Raw genomic sequence first — 19,346 nt, 5'->3', positions numbered from 1 at the left:
TGTTGGGGTAGTATGGAATCTTCCTACTAAGCAGAGAGCGATTGCCGCTTGTTACCGATGGACCCCTCAGTCTACACCCCGCCAGTAGCGTCGAAGTGCTCCCCAACTACTACGGTTATTCCCTAGAGTTAGCTAATATTATTAAACGTTGTTATAATACGAAGCAAATTACTCTCGTTTCCTTAACTATCTATAATGTGTATTACGAAAAATAAAAATAAAAATGGATAGTAGTTATAATAATAACAGCGACTCTCGTAATAATTCAAGTACAACATTAACAACATCCTTTGCATCTTTATAATAATGACTTGTGATATCTACGGGTATAAACTCTACGTAAAGATAAGGTACTATACTTAGAATTACTTGAGGAGATACTAGGACAGTTAGAGTATGCTGTTGTAGATAACTAGTAACTTACCTTAAGTAATTCTACTACTATCGAAATAGCCGTTGGCTGAATTACTACTACAAGCGGACCATCTCACGGTAATAGGCCATCTCGCACCCCTGACACAGAGATCCCTACCTTGCTCTCGGTAGATAGTTACCTTTCTTCTCAAGATTATTGGTCCTCAGCATCTTCGCCCTTTCCAGCACCAGTCACAGTTGCCAAAGCAGTTCTTCCTGAAGAGCGGGCTTCTCTTTTGCTCAACTTGGTTGTAGAATCAGCGTTGAATATCAACCTTTGAATGAGCGAGCTAAGCTGACGAGGTCTATAGAAATTCTAGCTGTTCCCCCAATGCCGCGGTGGTCACCTGAGATCGTAAGGAGAACTATCCCTCATAATGTACACCTCGCCGACGAGGACGGCACAGCCGACGGCCATGGAGATAGCGATGATGGGAAGATTTACACGCGCAAAATCGAGACCTCGGACGCGAATGTGCTTCCTGGCAAGGATGTCCCGCCATAAGAGACCCGCTAGCGACGCGCTGAATGCCGTGCTAAATGCACCGTAGTTGACGCCGAGCGCCATGCTGTACACTGTTGCCCAGAATGTCCGATCGGTGATGGGGATCCCGTTACTGCGATGGATCTTTTGCCATTCTTGTATTACGCGGGACAGCAGGATTGTGGTACCAATATTCGTGCCTGCAAACTAATGATAGGTGATGTAGGTTAGCTGATCACGCTCAATAACTGTCGTCGCCATATATATGGATGCAGGGACACACATTACACAAAATCACAGAGAGGAAGCCCATGCCACCAATGCTGCCAACGGTTCCTGTCTTTGTCACCCAATGGTCCCATCCATAAGCGAACACCGGGATCCAACCATTGGTGAGCAACGCTTGGACGAGGACGAACATGGAGAAAGCAAAAGGCACGAGAGCCAATGGCAGGTGAGCTACCACTGCTGTGACGGTAGGGAAGGTCTCCTGCGACCATCTGTACGCATTCGCGACAAGCGATACGAGTGTCGGCCGTCCACGCTCTTGTCGAAGCGCGACCTCGCGCGAGATCCTGGCGGAGAACGTGGGCTTCTTCTCGTCCATCTCCCCGCTCGATGTCGTACCTAACTGCCGCTGAGGCGAGTAGCTAGAGTCTGCGCGGGCTAATTCTTGCTTCTCGTCTAGCGTGCTTATCGCGTTGCTCGATGGTCGGCTATTCTGCAACTGATCGTATCCCGGTACGAGCATTGAAACCGACGATTCAAGAGGCGGATTCGACTCCAGAGTTAGACTGTCGCTGTTTTCAGATGCAAGAAGCGTGGGAGTAGGAGGCAGCGGAGAACCCAGATATTGTGGTCTTGTGCTGGGGCTATCAGTCGCTAGAGTGATCTCGTTCGTTGCCTTTATATTGATCTTACTACTAGTAGCGCCGCTCTGGCTCTGTAGCAGGGCTTCCGGTGAGTGCGTCAACGTCAGAGCAGGTTCGTATGCCGCCTTAGCATCTCGCTCCTTTTGCTCTAGGCTCGCTCGCTTCATTTCGTCCTCCTCTCTGATCGCTCGTTCGGCTCGAGTAAGCTCAACCTCCCTTCGACGCCTGTGAGCAATTTCCCGCGTCTCGTGCCGGTGGTACCATCCGAACGAGACGTCCCAGCAGAACATGACAACCGCGGCTGGCAAGGTCACCCAGAAGACTGGATGTTCGCCTTTGCTCTGGCTAGCAGCGTTGAGCGCCAGGACGGTAATGAGCGTTGCAGCCATGACAACGGCTCCGAACGCTGCGCCGCCCTTGTCTAGGAAAGGGTTCATAATTTCTTCAAGTGAGAGATGCTTGCCTTGTTCGTTGTCCGCAAGATCGTTCTCCAGTTCCGCATCGTTTCCTCTAGCGTGAGGAATGTTGGGGTTCACGGGCTTCTTGGCTTTCTCTTCCTCGGAGAGCTCATGCATCTTGATCGATAACGGGATGAGAGATTCGTCGGCGAAGACGATGTATAGCAAGAAAGGAAACAGGACAATCGCCGTGACAACGACAGGAACGATCATGTTTGCGGTGTAATCGACGAACTTAATCTTGAAAGCACCGGCGAGCACGAGGTTGGTCGGGTTGGAGGAGACAAGGATCGCTGAGGCAATGTTCGCCACGGCGAACTGGGTGTGGATCCATGCTCGTGGATGGATGATGTTGCTCGACACCCGGGTCATATAGGCGAGAAACGCCGTGCCGGACAGAATAATAGGGTCATTTCCAATGAAGCTTCCTAGGCCAAAGAAGAAGACATAGAGGTAGAGGAACAGTCTGTGCCCAACCTTGCCTCCCTTTTGAAGCACTTTGAATGCTAGGTACCTGATCAGACCGGAGGCGTCAATCGAGATAGCGATGTATGCTAGCGTGATGAAGAAAATCATGATGTCCAGAGGATTAATGTTGTTCGCCCCGATCGTGCCATCGTGCACTTCCTGTCGGCCAATAGCCAAGATGGCAAGCAGAAAGAGATCTGCTATCAAGGGGGCCGTAACAAAGTTGATCGGGAAGTTTAGTCGCAGGAAAGGTTTGATTTTGCCATTCCGATCATCCTTGTGATCGTGCTGCGAGCAATCCTGCCTTGGCGATATCACGCGCAAGGCGCTCAGCGCATCCAGGACCGCATTTGAAGCTAGTCGAGGGACGTAGATCGGGATATAGAACGGAAAAAGCACAAAGATATCTGGGCGATAGCGAGAGGGTTAACCGCACGGGATTTGGTCAGCCGAGGCATATCCTGCACTTACTAGTGAGAATGAAAACGATGAGCGTGACGATCGATCGCGCGTTTTTAATTTGACTTGTATCAACAACCTCTTGCATTTTCGAAGCTCGCTCATGACAGAGCGATGTCACAGCTAGGCGCGCTTGGTCGATAGACGCCTAAGGTGGATTCCCGGGCCAACTTCAGAGCACTGAAATACTCTCAAGAGGGCTTCGACCTGCAAGTGGGAGCTTTTCCGTAGGACAGAAACACCACATTGGCGCCGGATGATTATTAATAAGAGTGAGTGACGGTGACGGTGACGATGAGAGTTCAAGGGATCGATCAAGCCTTGAGTCGCAATGCAATTTTGGGTTTGTTTGTTTAGATGGGAGGAGGTGCGATTGCCGGTGCCTAAACGATCAAGCCTGGGAGGATCTGCGCGTGGTGGGGCGGCTCCGCAGCCAACAGGCTTCCATGTTCCAGTATGGTGAGAAAGATGCCTTGTACTCGTCCTTCATCATAGGATTCGCGGCGGTTCAGCTGGGGTAAGGAGGCAGGAACAGAACGACCACGCCTAGCACATGGATCAATCCGTCGGAGTAAGACCACGCATTGATTTTGCCATTGTGAATACCTTTTTTTATACATCCACCCTTTGCGATCCACGCTTGTACGTGCCCGAGATTCAAAGCCAATCGAGCCGACACGTGCTGACGAGATACGCCTCCAGGGCGCAGAGTTATAATAATTAACCACCTGTACGGCGTAGTCAGCCATTCAACGTCCTGCCGGAATAGGGGAAAGTTGCTGAGTCAGCCCTTGGGCACGGCCTACATAAGAATTTACCATCCAGGCTGTGTTCGAGCATTGCTCTTAGTGTCTCCCCCTCCTGTTCCTCCCTCAAGGTACCTATCACAGTCAGCGTAAAGATGTACGAAAGCACGCGCAAAGAAGTCAAAAAGGCATGCTCCCCTCACACCCTCCGGTTGGGAGGATGACACCGCGTAGGGTGACACGTCGGCCTGTCCCCGCAACATCATGTGACATTGCTGACCTGCGCTTTCTCGGGTTCCGAACGGGGATGCCACAACGCCCCGGCCCGAGAGGTGGCGTTACGATGGAACGCATATGGAATGACAGGACCCCGAGGTGCCCCCCAGGTCGTGGCCAGAGACCGGGGCGGTGGCGAGAACCGTCAACGAACCTAGAAACTCTGTTGCCTTACAAAATGCAGGGCCTGATTACCTGTGTTGAGCCTCCTTCCAGCCACGAGCGGATGCTTGCAGGACAAGATGAGCCTGTCCGAACAGCTATAGTATAGTAGACGGCTTCTCCGTCCTTGCAAATGCTGCTCTCTCCATGATCCCGAAGCCATCTTGTCTGGAGACACTCGAGCGGTCATGCCCGCCGTCTCCTCGACCTCGACCTCCATCCCGCTGCTGCATACTCTCGTTAATCGAAATGCGACTGCCACGAATGTGACCGGTACTGCTTTGCAGGTCGTATGCGCCTGGCCAGTATCCGGCCAGTATGGACCAGGTTCGCGGGTCTTGTGAGTTCAGTTCAACTCTCCACTGCGCAGATTCAAGCGCCCATAAATAAGCTTAGCGCCGGACTAATTGGTACCTCAACTCGTTCTTGGGTGATAGATATTATGTCCTCATCGCAGCCTGCGTCTTTGCTCGGAAAGCAGAATGGCTTAGGAATGCTTGTGTAGCAGCTGCGTTGCTGTTCCCGGCCGTCGCTGCCCTCCACGCCATCGTCCTGGCAGCAGCACACGTGAATGGTAAATTCTTCATGTCGTCGTTGTGCCCTCATCCGTTAATAGCTCCGTTCTCTAGGCGCGGTTGATATGGATATCTACGGCGCTTTCCAGCTATGCTCGATAGGCATCTTGGCCGCGCCCGTGACGGTCAGGCTATCCCGAACGTACTTCTACGAACCCGGCCGAAACATGATCTTCTTGTGGACCGGCCTGATTCTTGCTGGTGAGTACTGGTCTTGGTCATCTTGGTCGGATTTTGTTGAAGATCTGATCAAACCTTTTTTCAAGGGCTGCTGAGCCTGACGGTCGAGTTCTTCCGGAGCCAAACATTGGATTGCACGCACGACGACTCTGGCACTCCCATCTCTCCCCGTGCTAGCGAGTTCTCTTACGGGACCACTTGTGGCATCACCTGCTCTGTCACGCAAGGTCCGTTCTCTTCCATGCGAGGCGGTTCGGCGAAGGACATCTACGTAATCCCTGCGCCGGACAAGCTTACCTTCAACACGGCCACGCTCCTGGCCGCTGCGTGCTGCATCCCGGCCGTCCTCTCGCTAATATCCATGTGGAACAAGATCCTTGAGATTAACTGGAAGACGCGCTTTGGTGATCGAGATGGAGATGAGCGGACTGACGAGCCGATCGAGGGCACGAATGGTGCCACCATCGAGAAGATGCGGAGCGTCAACAGCTTGATCAGGTTGTTCCTGAGTGCCGTGGAAATTCCGGTATTCGGTGCTGCAGTACTGGCTATCCTCATCATCGGCGAGAGGAACTTCTTCAGTCCTCAAGTCTGGCATCAAACGGAACCCATAGCTAGTATTGGTAGGTGATCCCCTTTGTTCGTGATCGTCCTCAATTGTTAACAGATTTCACGCGGTTCGTAGGCCAATGGGCACCCATTGTTGGTACTGGACTCGCGGTGGCCGGGTCACTGTACCTACTCCTGGCAGCAAATATGAAGGCTGTGAAGGAGGAAGCCAACACAAGTGCATCCAAGCACCACTGCAACTGCTTAATGCGGGAAGTCTCCATGGGGGAAGACAAGAGAGGCCGCTTTGCCGCGTCCTCCCACTCGGCCGCTACTCCGGGTGCTGTCGATATGCGCCGTAGCTTCTCCAACGAGAGCGGAGAGAGCTCGAGCGAAATCGTGCCTACAGTCAGTCGACCTGCCTCCGACGCGGGCAATAGGCGTCGAGTAGCTAACGTGTTGACCACGATTGGCAACCACCTCGGCACCGCAGCGCACAACCAGTTCGACGACTCCGAGTTCAAACGCGGAAAGGCAGTTGACTTCCCCGAGATCCCAGGGGAAGAACACCGAAATCACGCGCTGCGTCAGATTCGAGACCAGTACAATCCGTCCCGGGACGCCGATGGGAATGCCACTCCCACGCTTCGCGAACATCCTTCGAGGCCGGGGAGTACTCGTAGCGTTGCCTCTGGACGAAGTGTCGAACGAGCGAACAGTTGGACAACGCCGAGAGCAGCATCACCTCAACCGCACACCAGGCCTCGAATACTGCACGCGAATACATTGCCGGCCGAGCGAACCTCGTTCGAGCTACCGATCCCTTCTTCGTCTCCATCTACTGATTTGCCCGGAGGAGGTAGACCACGGCAGCGACGAGACACCCTCGAGGTGCCGTCGCCGGTCCATCACACTCCTACGCGGAACAACCTACCTGCTTCTCCCATCATCTCCATCGTCGATATTCCCCAGGGCCAAAGTTCACCTGCCATTGTGGTCTCCCCCGATCCCGATACGCCCTCTCCTGCAATTCCTCTGCCATCTAAGCCGCTACCAACGCCGCCAACGTCGGGGTCGCCTCCCTCGGCATGGCAGGGACGCCAGCCCACCCCATAGTTTAAAGGACACCTGAATCCACCGCACATACTCTCAACTCCCGGCAAACTCGCGGTGTCATCGCGGCCATTCTAATCTCTCCAGCATGCGGAGAAAGCTGACGCTTCGCGATCAGTAACTCTCGAATAGAAGTCTCATAAGGAATGCTCGTCTTTCAATGTCTGCCACCGTGACTTCTTGAAACAGAGGCTTACATTTAGACACGAGCATGAGCCGGCTAGCATCATTGCTTCCGCTCAAACTGCCCACTAGCCAATGACGCTTTGATGAGCCAGCACTGCGCTATGGCTTCGAATAGCAATGGAACATCTCGACAAGGACCGATCTTTGAGATTCAACCCATGATATCTCGTAGTACTACATTGTTTCTGTCCATACGGAGTTTGCAATACAGCAAGCTGTCGTAATCAGCAAAATTCCTTCCGGATAGTTTCCTGATACTGACTTAAATCTTGGAACGGCATCCTAGATTTCGGCACTGCAGCCTCCAGTTGCCTACAGAATCCAAATCCAGCAGCGCCAAAGGAAAGTCTGCTTTTGGTTTGAACCCGGCATTGATTCGCTACATAGAGCATAGCGGGCGACGAAAGATCACTCTCATAGAGCCGAGAACATGATTCAGATACCATAGCCAAGCGTAGGAGAAGCACGATGCATACCTTGTACTTTGCTGAAGCGCCATTCCGCCATTTCACCATTACAAACTTTTCTATTTGCATCGGCAAAATCATCAGCATCGGGGTTAGGCATCCAACACGCGGAGATAGTAGTACACTTTCATGTTGACAGCTTTCTTAGTAAGCTTGTCAGCAACTGTTGCGTAGCACATATCAGACTGTAACTATACCTGTATTAAATAAGACCGGCCGTCTAACAAAGAAAAAAATCATCCCTAGTAAGACTTGAAGGTATATGTTTTGAGCTCCATCGTATAGCATATTCTCTATAGATGCGGAGGCATAGATCATGGAGGAGGAGAAGGAAGATCTAGTGAAGGACAATGGCCAAGGAGTTACCGGAATGGTAGGAGGGATAGTGGCTGGTGTTGTCCCGAGCGTGGCAATTATAGATCATAGCAAATAGGGGGTGGCTGGTGATTCAGGCGATCGTGGTCCAAGTCCGAGCATGAAGCCTTTCAACGTCTCGGCCCAATAAAAAAGTTCAGTACTCATCTGTTAATCTGACCGTGCTCATAAAATCGGTGGAGTCTTATCAAATTGGCATTTATTTATCTTTTCTTAAAGTTTGCACTTGTTGTTACCAGCTCCAGCCCGAAGGTTCATCCCAAAACACATGATTGGCCAATTTGTACCATCCAGCCTCCTCTACCGGATGGAAAACGGCTGTAATATTGGGTATCGCAACTGTGATTCTGGAATGCAAAATTTTAGATTCATTATCCAAGGAGGTGCTTGAATTTCCCATGTCGTCGACAATCGTTCAGCCATGTGCGTAGGATGTAAAACATCTCGCCGGATGTGGGTATAATTTTGTCCATTTCTGTAGTTCGTTCATTTTATTAATTCCGGCCCCGACTATAGTCTACTCCATTATTAAAGCGGTACAGAATCATGTTCAGCCGTTAGCGGCCTCACCATAGAGATGGACAGATTTCCCCTTGTTGGCTGCATTGCCTTGCAGCGTGTGCTTGTTGCTTAAGATGCAGAAATGCTGGTGATTATGCAAACAAGCTACATTCGAGATCTAGCCTCTCGGGTCTATAGGTCTATCTAATATTGATGTATCCCCAATTGCATCGCTACCAGATAAGTGTTAACCCACAGAGCAAACTATCACAATATCATCTTTTCAATATGGAAGCCCTTCGACGTGTCTAGTATTTCACATAGAATCTCCATTGTGGTATCATCTAGACGATTGAGAAAGTAGCAAAAGCCAGCACGGGAGCAAAACCCTTCCCAGGTTTCATAGTTCCAAATATGAGTCATTCAATTAGAAATTGCCCCAATGCGATAACATAGGTGCTCAACGTGAGCTTGTATACATCTGGGTTCTCGATTTTGTAGCCCGCGAAAATATGAACAATGCAGGCAAGGGCAGTCCAGGTACCGAACATGCGTGAGGCAAAGTCGGTAACTTGGGAGGCTGCTCGTCGACCTTCGTATATTTGGAGGGCAGTTTGCGTGGTGGAATAGTAGCCCACTGCATTGTCGAGCGACAGGCTAGCCGTCTAAACATGCTGTGCGCGTTGATTATATAGAGTTAAAATGTAATCGATTATAGAACTAACGAGAATAAACTAGTAGGGTAACAAGCCAGGATGTGAAGGTATAAGTCCCATGTTGCGAGAGTAAAAGGAGTGGTAGATTGAATTTGCAGGGGCGGATGTGGATTCTTTGGGGTGGTGGTAGCGGGATATGGATTTGATGGCTGGGAGCACATTCTGGTACAAAACATGTTGTTATTTGGCTGCTGAAATTATATAAACGGGTTCTCGTAGTACGAAGGTGACAACTATTCCAAATAGTCCAAACTGAAATTGTGGTGGGTGGTAGAGTATGCTAAGTTGAATTTGGGGTCCCATTTGAACAATAACGCATAAAGGTGCGCGTAACTAAGAATTAATATTGCAAAGTATGTTAAAGCATATGACGGACATACTTTCTACGGTGAGTTTCTCATACTACACATATTTCTACAGTTTAAAGAATTAATTACAAAACAGAGCTCCATTTCTCCACCTATCACACTCTGGATCGCAATAGCGACATCAGGCCTCTGAAACATTTGTCTTTGGTGGAGCAGCCACATCCTCATTATTGCGCTTCCTGAATGGTGGACCGCGCCATTGCACTAGCATTGTTGGAAGAATACTCACGCCGACGATTAGTGCAGTTACAACGCCAGCACTTGCCGCTACACCAACATTCTCGAACATAGCCGGGAACCTAGAGATGATCTGTCAGCTTTTAAAATACTTTGAGAAGAGGAACTCATTGTGTGAGAGAAGATGTCGTGAGGAGTATCATACCAAAATGGGCCAATGAAGCCCCAGATTTGACGGACGAACGTGACAAAAACACCAATACTCGCCGATTCCTCGGGATGGCAATCGACGGCATATGTGATGAGGACGGTTGTGACGATCTGATTACCGGCACCTGCAATTGCAATACCAATCACGGGAGTGACATTCCATTGGAGATTTGGTGCTTGCTCGGTTCGGACGAGGAAGACAACCAGGCCGCATATCGCAAGGAGATAACCAGAATAGCTGAGCCAGAGACGAAATTCAGGGTTTGGCCGGCCACCAATCTTACGAGCGCGACGACTCATCCAAGTGTCTGAGAGTATACCGCCGAGCTGCTCGCCGATGATAGATCCGATGATGATACCGAGAAATTGGAGGCCGAGCTGCTGAGCGTTGAAATGAAACTTCTGGGCAAAGAGGTGTGGAAGTTCGACGGCGATAAGTACAGAGCCAAAAAGGAACACCATGGCATAGGCGGCCGCGGGTACGGCGATGCAGATTTTCCTGAAAAGAAAAAGCGGTTGAATGAATTCCCACATAGAGAAAGGCTGGGGATCGATGCGGCCAAATGTGAGGTATTCCTGTTTGGAGTCCGAGGCGTATCGTGGGACACCGTTGCGGATGTAGCGGGTTTCGGGGCCAAAGAAGATGTAGAGGACAAACTGGATGCCGTTGAACTACGAACATTGGTTAGCTGGGCTAGCTGCGAGGAGACGAAGCAGCGACTTACAATTGCCAAGACCCAGTAAATCCATCGGTAGCCAGCGTGGTTGGCGACAAAACCAAAAATAAAGGGCGATAGCGGAACGCCCAAGGTAACCATCAACGTCCAGATGCCCATGTATCGGGCTCTCTCTTTCTTAAAGAACGTTTCAGTTACGACGACGCTACCAATGGCGGCAGCTGGACTGATAAAAAATGCCACGATGGCTCTGCACACAGACATGGACTCATAGCTGGGACTTTTCGCACAGCCAATATTTCCCACTGAGCTACAAATGAGAGACAGTAGAAAGACGGGGCGTCGTCCGTAGCGATTCGATAAAGGCTTCCAGAAAAGCGGTGCAACTCCGAGGACGGCGATTTGAAGAGATACAAGATAACTTATATCTTGAAGCGATCTCCCAAGGTCTTCGGCAATGAGTTCAAAAGCTGGGATAATAGCTGCGGCTGTGAAAGTGGAGAGACATGCATGAATGGCGACGAGAGCGAGATTCATGGTTTTCTGTAGAGGTACACTCCTGGTTAGCTAAACCAGGGAAACGCTTTAAGCATGGGTGACATACCTTCCAAGTTGACCAGTTATACGGATCTGCATCCCCTATACTTGGAATAGGATCTAATTCCAAGGTGCCATGGCGTTGCATCAGGTATTCTCTGTGTTCTGGAGAAAGTACGTCGACATGTTCCGGATGAGTATGTGTTGCATATGGCCTCTGTTTTGGCTCAACGTTCTCACAATGCTCGGCTTTGGCTTTCAAATACCAGTCAACATTGTTTTCAAATGGGCTCTGGGAACGAATCGAATGATGGCTTTTCGCAGGTGTTTCCGCAGGACTTTGAATCGCTTTCGAAGCCGCCATAGCTAAGGTTAGGAAATCAAACAGATGAAATAGGTGGGATAGAGTACAAGAATAGGATCGAACGCCTACTATATGATCTGATGAGAATCATGGAGTTCCGAAGCACTCACAATACCGTTGGCACCAGGCACCTTTATCTTAATATTCCGAGGGAGATCAAAAAGTAGTTGAACGATGACGGGACGTCAAGTGAAAACTGTTGAGCCAATAGTTTGGATGCTTTGCAGTTAAACTCCTCCTCTGTTCTCTATTGAGTCCGAAGTCCCAGTACTCGCAGTACCGGGACCATTACCGGGCACGCCGCCTAATCATTCCTCCGGGCTAGGTCGCTGGTTTGGCCTATAAATAATGGTCGCTTATCCCGGGGCGTTGCACGTGTGTGGCGATCTCCGTCTTACACATCCCAGCGCATCCACATCCCCTGAAATACTGGCATGGACACGTATGGAGAACTCAAGTACGAGGGGAAATTTCCTTGGTCCCCCGCACCCAGCGCGTTGCATCACTCCCGTCTTCAGATCCCGATGAATTAGAATGGGGGATGGTTCGTTTCATATGCTTAGTCTTGTTTACACGATGTATAGTCAGCGGGCCAGACGGACAGGAAAAGGCTTAGCTGGTCTTGCTATGGCGATAAGTGGAAGTACAGCTTCTAGTAGGACTTGTGGTATCTCATCGCTTGTGAAACGCCAGCCAACGAGACGGCAGTTTGCAGATCTGGCATTTCCTGCAAGTGATAACACCACGGTTTACTGCGTATAGTGCAGAATATTCCCAAACGTCTCCTTGAAGGCGGACATCTGAACCAGGAGATGTATAGCACAGAGTAGACCCCACTACCAATATCCTGTACAGAGTGATAAACAATATTGTAAAATCAGCAAGTGTAACTAAAAGGTATGAAATTGTTAAATTGAAAGATGTTCTTAATATACAAACGAGTTTTGTAACTCAAATAGTAGTATTTCCAGAAATTGGATTATAGTACTAATAGTAACTTAGGCGTAGCTGATCTTCTACGGCCCGTAAATTACCACACGCTGCTTATTGCCTTGAGCCAAAGGGATTGTGTCTTGAAAGCGGGAGATGTTTCACGTGAGATCTAATAGAGTGACGGTTTGCTGGCTAAATAAGTCTACCCGCCGAAAACAGCGCCAGATGAAGCGGCTGCCAAGACCAGTGTATAGGCTCCTGTAGCTCCCTACCAATTAGAGACCATCAGATAGCGTTACACCAGAGGAATGAAAATCCGGCCTCGAACTCAATGGGCGCCTCTCGAGCTCGCACTTGGCGTCCCTCCATATATCTTCGCCCTCTTCAAGCGCGCCTGCCAATCATCTTTCATTAGTGCCGACTCTTACTATAATCGCTCGCAAATCGGATAACCTAAGTCAAAATGGACGGCAATCCAACTCGAGTAATCATCCGCGCCCATCTCAAGGATATTCCAGGCGACACAGTAAATCGTGTCTACTCCCTCGGGAGCGACTTTTTGCGAGCAGGTCTGCTCTTGCCCGCTTAATATTAAAATACAACCAGGAGGCCACGGCGCTCTACATAGTCCTCCAGAAATTGATTCGGATAAAGATGCATCTAAATGGTTCTTTTACGACTTCAATGTTACGGGTCGTGTAGATAATGACGGGATCTTTCGTATTCCATACCAAGTCTAGTTAGCGACGAGGCTACATGACTCTTGGTAGGTTTAGAGGGGTGTAATAAGATATTTACTCTACGAGAGAGTTGGATCGATCAAGCAAAGAAATATGCCTCTCAACATCCTTGGGGAGGTAGAACAGAGCAAAAGATGTTGGATGCGATAACGACAAGAATTGGGGGGCATGAACATGCATAGAATTCCCTTTGAACTCTGCTCTGAATAAACTATTTCAAGCTACATCGGTTGCAATCGACACTTGGCTGTTTCCTTCATTTATGGTGTTTCTGGTGGTGTCTCTCCTCTACACGCTGGGCAGTCGATTCTGGGGTCATCAGCTTTCCAGTCGTGAACGTCACCCCGAATAGCACAAACTGGTAGATTGTTTTGAATGAGGTTTCTCAGCACAATCTCTACGGACATCAGGCCAATTGAATACCACCGGCCCCGAACCGTGGAGGCTCTATATTCGGCAATACTGGGTAATGTTTCCGCATATCGACTAGTTATGCTTAAAAGGCGAACCAAGATCCGGAAAGCAAATAACAGAAGTGTTTCTGCATATTCATCGATCGATTGCTTAAATGACTAACCGATACCTCAAAAGCAATTAATAGGAGATGAGTCTGGCGGCTGTGGTTGGCTAGAGTAGAGGCGGATACAGGCAAAGTTCGATGGCCGGCGAGGCAAATTACCATATCCATTTGACCGTCACGACGGGAGTGAACCCTAGACGCCGCGGCAGTTATGTCGTTTCAAACAGGCGTCCGTCTTGGCGATTGCTAAAAGCACGGCATTGAAGTTATGCTCGTCGTCACGGTGAACTGCGGGGTCCGATATACCCCGGAATGGGTCCGTCCAGTGTTTGGGGAAGGGAGGGCGGGAGGGGGGGCATGCAACGCCATGGGAGTGGTTGACCCCTGCTCGGAACCTTAACTACCAGAATATTTGTATAAACTGATGGAGTATTGCTCTCCGTAGACTAGGGCATATAGAGACGGCGACTATAGGATGGCTGCTTTGTTGCAAAATATACTTACTATTGTATTCTAGAGCAGGAGCTGTAGGAGATCTGATGTTAATTAAGTGAGAGGATAGTGTAATTGAATGGCACTATTCACGATGGGATTAAAGGGATAGCGAATATAGGGGGTACTAATAGTGGTTTAGAAGGGCTGTGCTCGGCGACACTAGCGCCGGATAACATACGAGTATTATGTGACTTGCTGTCACTTGACGGACGAAACGAACTTGACCTTCTATATTCTGTGTATATGCTGGGGTCCGGTAAGATTCTTAGACACTAATTCATGGAGCCTCCGGCGACGTCTTCAAGTGCTTGCACCAGTTAACTACCATTATATATCTCATGGCTTGAGGGGTTATGAGATTAAGAATAGAGTGTATCGTGCACCCGTCAGCTGACAGAGGCCATGTGCAGTACACTTGAGTGGTTTCACGCGTTTTATTCGGACACCTCTTACTCGTAGCGTGAATTCGAGAAAACAACTATGGAGTATCCTCATAATCTATTCTCCCAGCTGACCTGTGGATGTTTTCAAAGCATGATCCCGCTTCGTCGCCTGTTTTTCTTTCTGGACGCTAGACAGGCATGCAATTGAACTACTCATGTTCTCTCGGCCAAAAGTTTTGCGCCTCATAGGCGTGAGTCGAGTGGCAGCCTCGCTAGTGCGGAAGGTATCTATGACATGTCATGGTACCAAGCCAACTTTATTAGCAATAGTTATATGCAGTTCGTGATTAGTTAGTAGCGTCGCTGATCTTGGCCGTCCATTCCTGACGCCTTTATATGCTGTATTTACGCGACCGGCTGCGAAAAGGTTCGCTTATCTATAACACAAGACATGCAAAGGAAGCGAAGAGCTTTTCGGATAGGCTATTTCTCTACATTGGAGTTGGAGAAGATACTACTAGTTCCTTAAAGGTCTTCAGCTGTACGGAGAATAAGCAATCCATTCTCAGTCCATGAGAAAAATGATGCCTGGGCATACGGGGATCGACCACCGAATGCAGTTGCCGATTTCAGTTCGGCGAGCGACCCACATGTATAATCCATGCGGGTGGCCAGCTATCTCACCGTGCCTAACTGGGTAATATAATATGGAATGGTATTGTCAGCTTTGTTCTCTCGCTCATCCATTTTAGCACCAATTTAAAGACTTGAACAGGAGCATTCCCACGAAATACAGGCGTTTCAATCCTCTTTGATCAAGCAAAATCACCAGCAAAAATCCCTCACTACGGCCTACGTCAGTTCTCAACCATACTACATTTACACGGTCACTCCTCGAAATGGATAAAAACATGATCATCATAGTAACGGGCTCAAATCGTGGACTTGGCCAAGCAATACGTCGTCTTCTCGCTCAAACTTCTCACGACCCACCCCTTACAATTTACGCCACATCTCGGGAGTCTGTCCCCCTAGACATCAAACCACTCCACAATAACCTTATCCACTTCGAGCAACTTGATATCACCTCAGCTTTATCCATCCAAAGCCTCATCTCAAAGATTAATCCACCGGTGGATATTTTGATCAACAACGCCGCGGTCGCCCTCGACCGGGAGTATAACTACGAAAACACTGTCAAGTCTTTTGACATGAATTATAGGGCTACGAGAAATATGTGTCGAGCTATTCTTAAATAGGGGGGGGGATGGCCGAGAGTGAGGGATCGAGAATCATCAATGTTACAGCGTCCGGTTCCTCCAAACTTAGCTCATACCCCAAAGATATTCAAGAACAATTCAGCTCCTCCTGGTTGACACTAGCCGGCCTTGACAATCCCGCAGACATCTATTTACAGTCTGTCAAGGCCGATATGGAGGAAGAATCCCGTTGGAACTATGTTAAGGGCAGTTTCAATGTGGGTAAGTCCTGCGTCAATGCACTCACGGCTGTACTTTCAAGACTTATCAATTGTTGTTGTCCTGGTTGGAACAAGACTGATGTTGGAAGCCTGGGTGGGGATCTTGGGAAGGATCCAATGAAGGGTGCGAAGATACCTGTGAAATTAGCGATTGGAGACATCGGCGAGGTGAGTGGAGGGTATTGGGCAATTGATAGTATTGTTGATACGGGGGATGGGAAGTTGCGGGAATGGTAGACTTTGCTGACCAGCCCATATCACTAGTAGTGGGCGTTAATGGTCCGTCATCAACAACAACGTTATCAACTGGAGGAAGTAGCGGAGATTAATTTCCAGATAGATCTGCTAGAGAAGGACTCGACTAAGCCCGAGAGGGGTGATACCGTTGCGGTGGCCCCGCACTTGAGCCATAGTGTAACTCTTTCCGGTGAGACCGCAGGTGTAAGGGTCCCTGCCGAGTGTCTTCGAGAGCTCTGCGACCATGCTCTCTCATTTAGAATGAGTTCAAAAATTGGTATGGAATCTAGTGGTTGAGGCAACCGTTTCGGGCACCTACGAAGGCGACGTAAAACCCATGGTATGGGCTGTTGCAAGAAGTGAATAAAAATTTAATTGAGCTGGGCATTACGTTGAAGCGGAGACCAACCTCAAAATAGATACCAAATCTGAACAAGGAGGGAGTTAAGCCCTCTCGTATCAGATGCCCTGAACTATCGATTAGAAGCACCTACAATTGCGAATAAACACTACTTCAATGGCAAGCCAAGCACAGCATGGACTCGAAGAATCAGGGGTTCTTGGAAACACGGCCACCATCTGTTACTAGCTCTCGGTAATATATATACTGGCCGCAGCCGTACTGTTAAGGTCGGATTCTTTATTCGTCTACATCAGGTTTGCCGAGGGACAGACTACGGCAACCGAGAGTGGGCAAAACTACGCCAGCTTACCGAAGAGTGGCGCTTGCCAGTGCACAAATCAAGTCATCCACGCTCATGCCGGGGTCACTAGCGGTACAGACGGCACTAGAATTGTTTATTAGCCCCTTTAGGGCAACCGGTCCCCCGTCTATTAGAGTGCCATAAGAATCATGACTCGAAAACAATTAGCTTTCAGCCCCTGGTTTTCATGCATGTAGAGCGTACTCCTCCCCACATTCTTTCTATTGCTATTTGGCTTCGGCCTTCTCGGCTCTCTGTACGCGGGGTCCCCGCGAATTACTTCTGCTGCTTCTATATATGATACTAGTTAGGTGAAGTACGTACAGAATAGGCCATCGAAATTGAGATTTCTGAAGTCAATCCCACCACGTTGAAACCATCAAGTATTACAACCATGACAGGCCCACCAATCCCCTCGACTATGTTTGCCTGGAGGAAGTACAAGGGAAATCAGGAACCAGTATATCCCCGTAACCTGCAACATGTTCTTGCAACATTGCACACATGATTCTTTATCTAACACTATTTCTGCAGGTCTATGAAGAAATACCAGTACCGCCCACACCTGCAACGGGGTTCCTTGTGAAGATATTGGCAGCTGGAGGTAAGGTGTACATCGATTCCCCCCACATAATACCTGCATTGTCGCCTTTCCCCCCGGAATTGGATTTTGTGATCCCAGTATGTTGTGATACTTGATCAGTTTGAATATTGACTGTCAAAGTGTGCCATAGCGACTGGTCGCTGCTCCATACTGAGAGAAATTTCCCCCACTATCGAGATGTATACACCTTAGTACGTATCTCCGATGTTTAACCCGCTTCATTCTTGCGATCAAGTTGCATGGTCGCACAGGGAAACTGCATTTCACTGAATATTGGAAGTACAAGGGCTAATTGATGCAACCAGGGCCACGAAGGATGTGGAGAGATTGTTAGGGTAGGTTCAGAGGTGCAAGATTCGAAACACAAGCTAGGCGATATAGTCGCCATCTATGCCGTGCCTGGATGCGGGTCAAAAGACTGTCCTGAATGCGGACGGGATCTCCCCCACCTGTGTCGGATAGGAGAGCATCATGGAATTGGTCAGGATGGAAGTTTTGCGGACTATATCGCTATCGACGCTAGAGCTGCGGTTGCTTTGCCAAAAGGTAAAATGAGTTGTGAAATTTGTTTTTATCATTCTTCTCCTTGTCGCTTATCTTTGGTTTGTTGACAATGGCTAGAATGGCACATTCTACAGAATAAGAACATGCGCTAACATTAGCTTTCATTGCAATAGGTGTTTCCCCTGCCGAGGGCGCCGTTGCCACAGACGCAGGAACCACCGCCTATTCAGCCATCGTCAAGCGAGGCAAAATCACAAAAGACCAAACAGTTGTGTTATTTGGCCTTGGAGGCCTTGGCTTCAATGCCTTACAGGTTATATTGTGGATAGGAGCGAGAGTGATCATTTCGGACACGAGAGAATCAACACTTGAGGAGGCAGCGAAACTTGGTGTCCCACGAAAGGATATCGTGCCTGTTGGAAAATCCGTTCAAGAATTTATCAAGGAGAATGGCTTAGAAGATAAGATTGATACGGTTGCAGACTTTGTTGGAAAGACGCAGACTTTCAGCGATGCCCAGAACATCGGTGAGTCGATGACTTTTCACTATTAATGACCTTACAAAATGCTTTTATAAGTGCGGTACTGACAACTTTTCTCCATTATAGTACGATACGGTGGGACTCTTCTATATGTAGGCACTTTGTCTAACTACACAACCGTTGACGCAAAGATTTGTATTAAAAAACGGCTAACCGTCGTGTTCAATTATGGCGGTCAATACGAGGACGTCGTGGAAGTGCTTGATCTGATAGCCAAGAAGGTTGTTCGGCCACAGGTCGAGACAGGCAGTTTCAAGGACTTCCCCAAAATTGTGCAAGATCTGCACGAGGGAAAGGTCAAGAGCCGAATGGCTTTACTCCCTTCCCATACTTGAAAATAAAGTTTTTGTATTCTGCGCACATACCGAGCATGCACAATTTGAGAATTGATGAACAAAACATAATGTCGAATTTAAAACATTTATATTTCCAAAGGTGTGAGACCGCACGCAACACATTGTCCGGAAGGGGTAGCCTCTGTTAAAGCCATATTTCTTGACAACCGGTCTATCGTTGATTACGAGTCAATTTGATGCGAGTGGCTAAATTATTCAATCTGATATCAGTATAATCTCTAGAATCAACCAGCATAAATAGAGAGCAACTCATAGTACGAAAAATTTGATTGAATATAAATGTCTCACAAATTTTCTAGTACTAGGTGTTGTCTAGATCTAATCGCATTCCCATCAAGCACCACTACCTCGTACTAACAACAAAAACATCCGCTGATTCTTATTTGCCGCCACATCAAAAAAAAAAAAAAAAAACCAATCGGACTGGATAAGTCATTTATATTGAAGAAATAGATAAAAACTCCGTTTGATCTCAAGAGTATCGCCTATGCATCAGTCCGCTTTCGCGAGAGAT

General features: G+C 48.6%; 5 protein-coding genes across 5 annotated transcripts; 3 read left to right on the top strand and 2 right to left on the bottom strand.

Annotated features, from left to right (window-relative positions):
• Nucleotides 1-568: 568 nt before the first annotated feature.
• Nucleotides 569-3,243, bottom strand: BP5553_10678 (Uncharacterized protein; the record flags this gene model as incomplete). Its single annotated transcript, XM_032019301.1, has 4 exons — nucleotides 569-719; nucleotides 762-1,105; nucleotides 1,182-3,052; nucleotides 3,168-3,243. 4 exons carry the CDS (start codon nucleotides 3,241-3,243, stop codon nucleotides 569-571), a joined length of 2,442 nt encoding a protein of 813 aa, XP_031864570.1.
• A 1,284-nt stretch (nucleotides 3,244-4,527) lies between these two features.
• BP5553_10677 (uncharacterized protein) lies at nucleotides 4,528-6,759 on the top strand (the record flags this gene model as incomplete). Its single annotated transcript, XM_032019300.1, has 5 exons — nucleotides 4,528-4,679; nucleotides 4,777-4,913; nucleotides 4,969-5,115; nucleotides 5,181-5,717; nucleotides 5,780-6,759. The coding sequence occupies 5 exons, from the start codon at nucleotides 4,528-4,530 to the stop codon at nucleotides 6,757-6,759; spliced, it is 1,953 nt and encodes a 650-aa protein (XP_031864569.1).
• Nucleotides 6,760-9,490: 2,731 nt separating this feature from the next.
• BP5553_10676 (Uncharacterized protein) lies at nucleotides 9,491-11,334 on the bottom strand (the record flags this gene model as incomplete). The annotated part of the gene is made up of 4 exons (XM_032019299.1): nucleotides 9,491-9,668; nucleotides 9,752-10,428; nucleotides 10,482-10,976; nucleotides 11,038-11,334. The coding sequence occupies 4 exons, from the start codon at nucleotides 11,332-11,334 to the stop codon at nucleotides 9,491-9,493; spliced, it is 1,647 nt and encodes a 548-aa protein (XP_031864568.1).
• Nucleotides 11,335-15,304: 3,970 nt separating this feature from the next.
• Nucleotides 15,305-16,419, top strand: BP5553_10675 (uncharacterized protein; the record flags this gene model as incomplete). Its single annotated transcript, XM_032019298.1, has 3 exons — nucleotides 15,305-15,606; nucleotides 15,735-16,053; nucleotides 16,153-16,419. 3 exons carry the CDS (start codon nucleotides 15,305-15,307, stop codon nucleotides 16,417-16,419), a joined length of 888 nt encoding a protein of 295 aa, XP_031864567.1.
• Nucleotides 16,420-17,220: 801 nt separating this feature from the next.
• On the top strand, nucleotides 17,221-18,811 carry BP5553_10674 (alcohol dehydrogenase; the record flags this gene model as incomplete). Its single annotated transcript, XM_032019297.1, has 5 exons — nucleotides 17,221-17,286; nucleotides 17,361-17,507; nucleotides 17,736-17,976; nucleotides 18,108-18,461; nucleotides 18,543-18,811. 5 exons carry the CDS (start codon nucleotides 17,221-17,223, stop codon nucleotides 18,809-18,811), a joined length of 1,077 nt encoding a protein of 358 aa, XP_031864566.1.
• Between the last annotated feature and the right edge of the window lie 535 nt (nucleotides 18,812-19,346).

This window comes from Venustampulla echinocandica, assembly GCF_003357145.1.
Source record: "Venustampulla echinocandica strain BP 5553 chromosome Unknown scaffold_17, whole genome shotgun sequence".
Lineage (NCBI taxonomy): Eukaryota > Fungi > Ascomycota > Leotiomycetes > Helotiales > Pleuroascaceae > Venustampulla > Venustampulla echinocandica.
The sequence above is the reverse complement of the archived record's forward strand: the minus strand, read 5'-3'. Positions and strand labels throughout refer to the sequence as shown.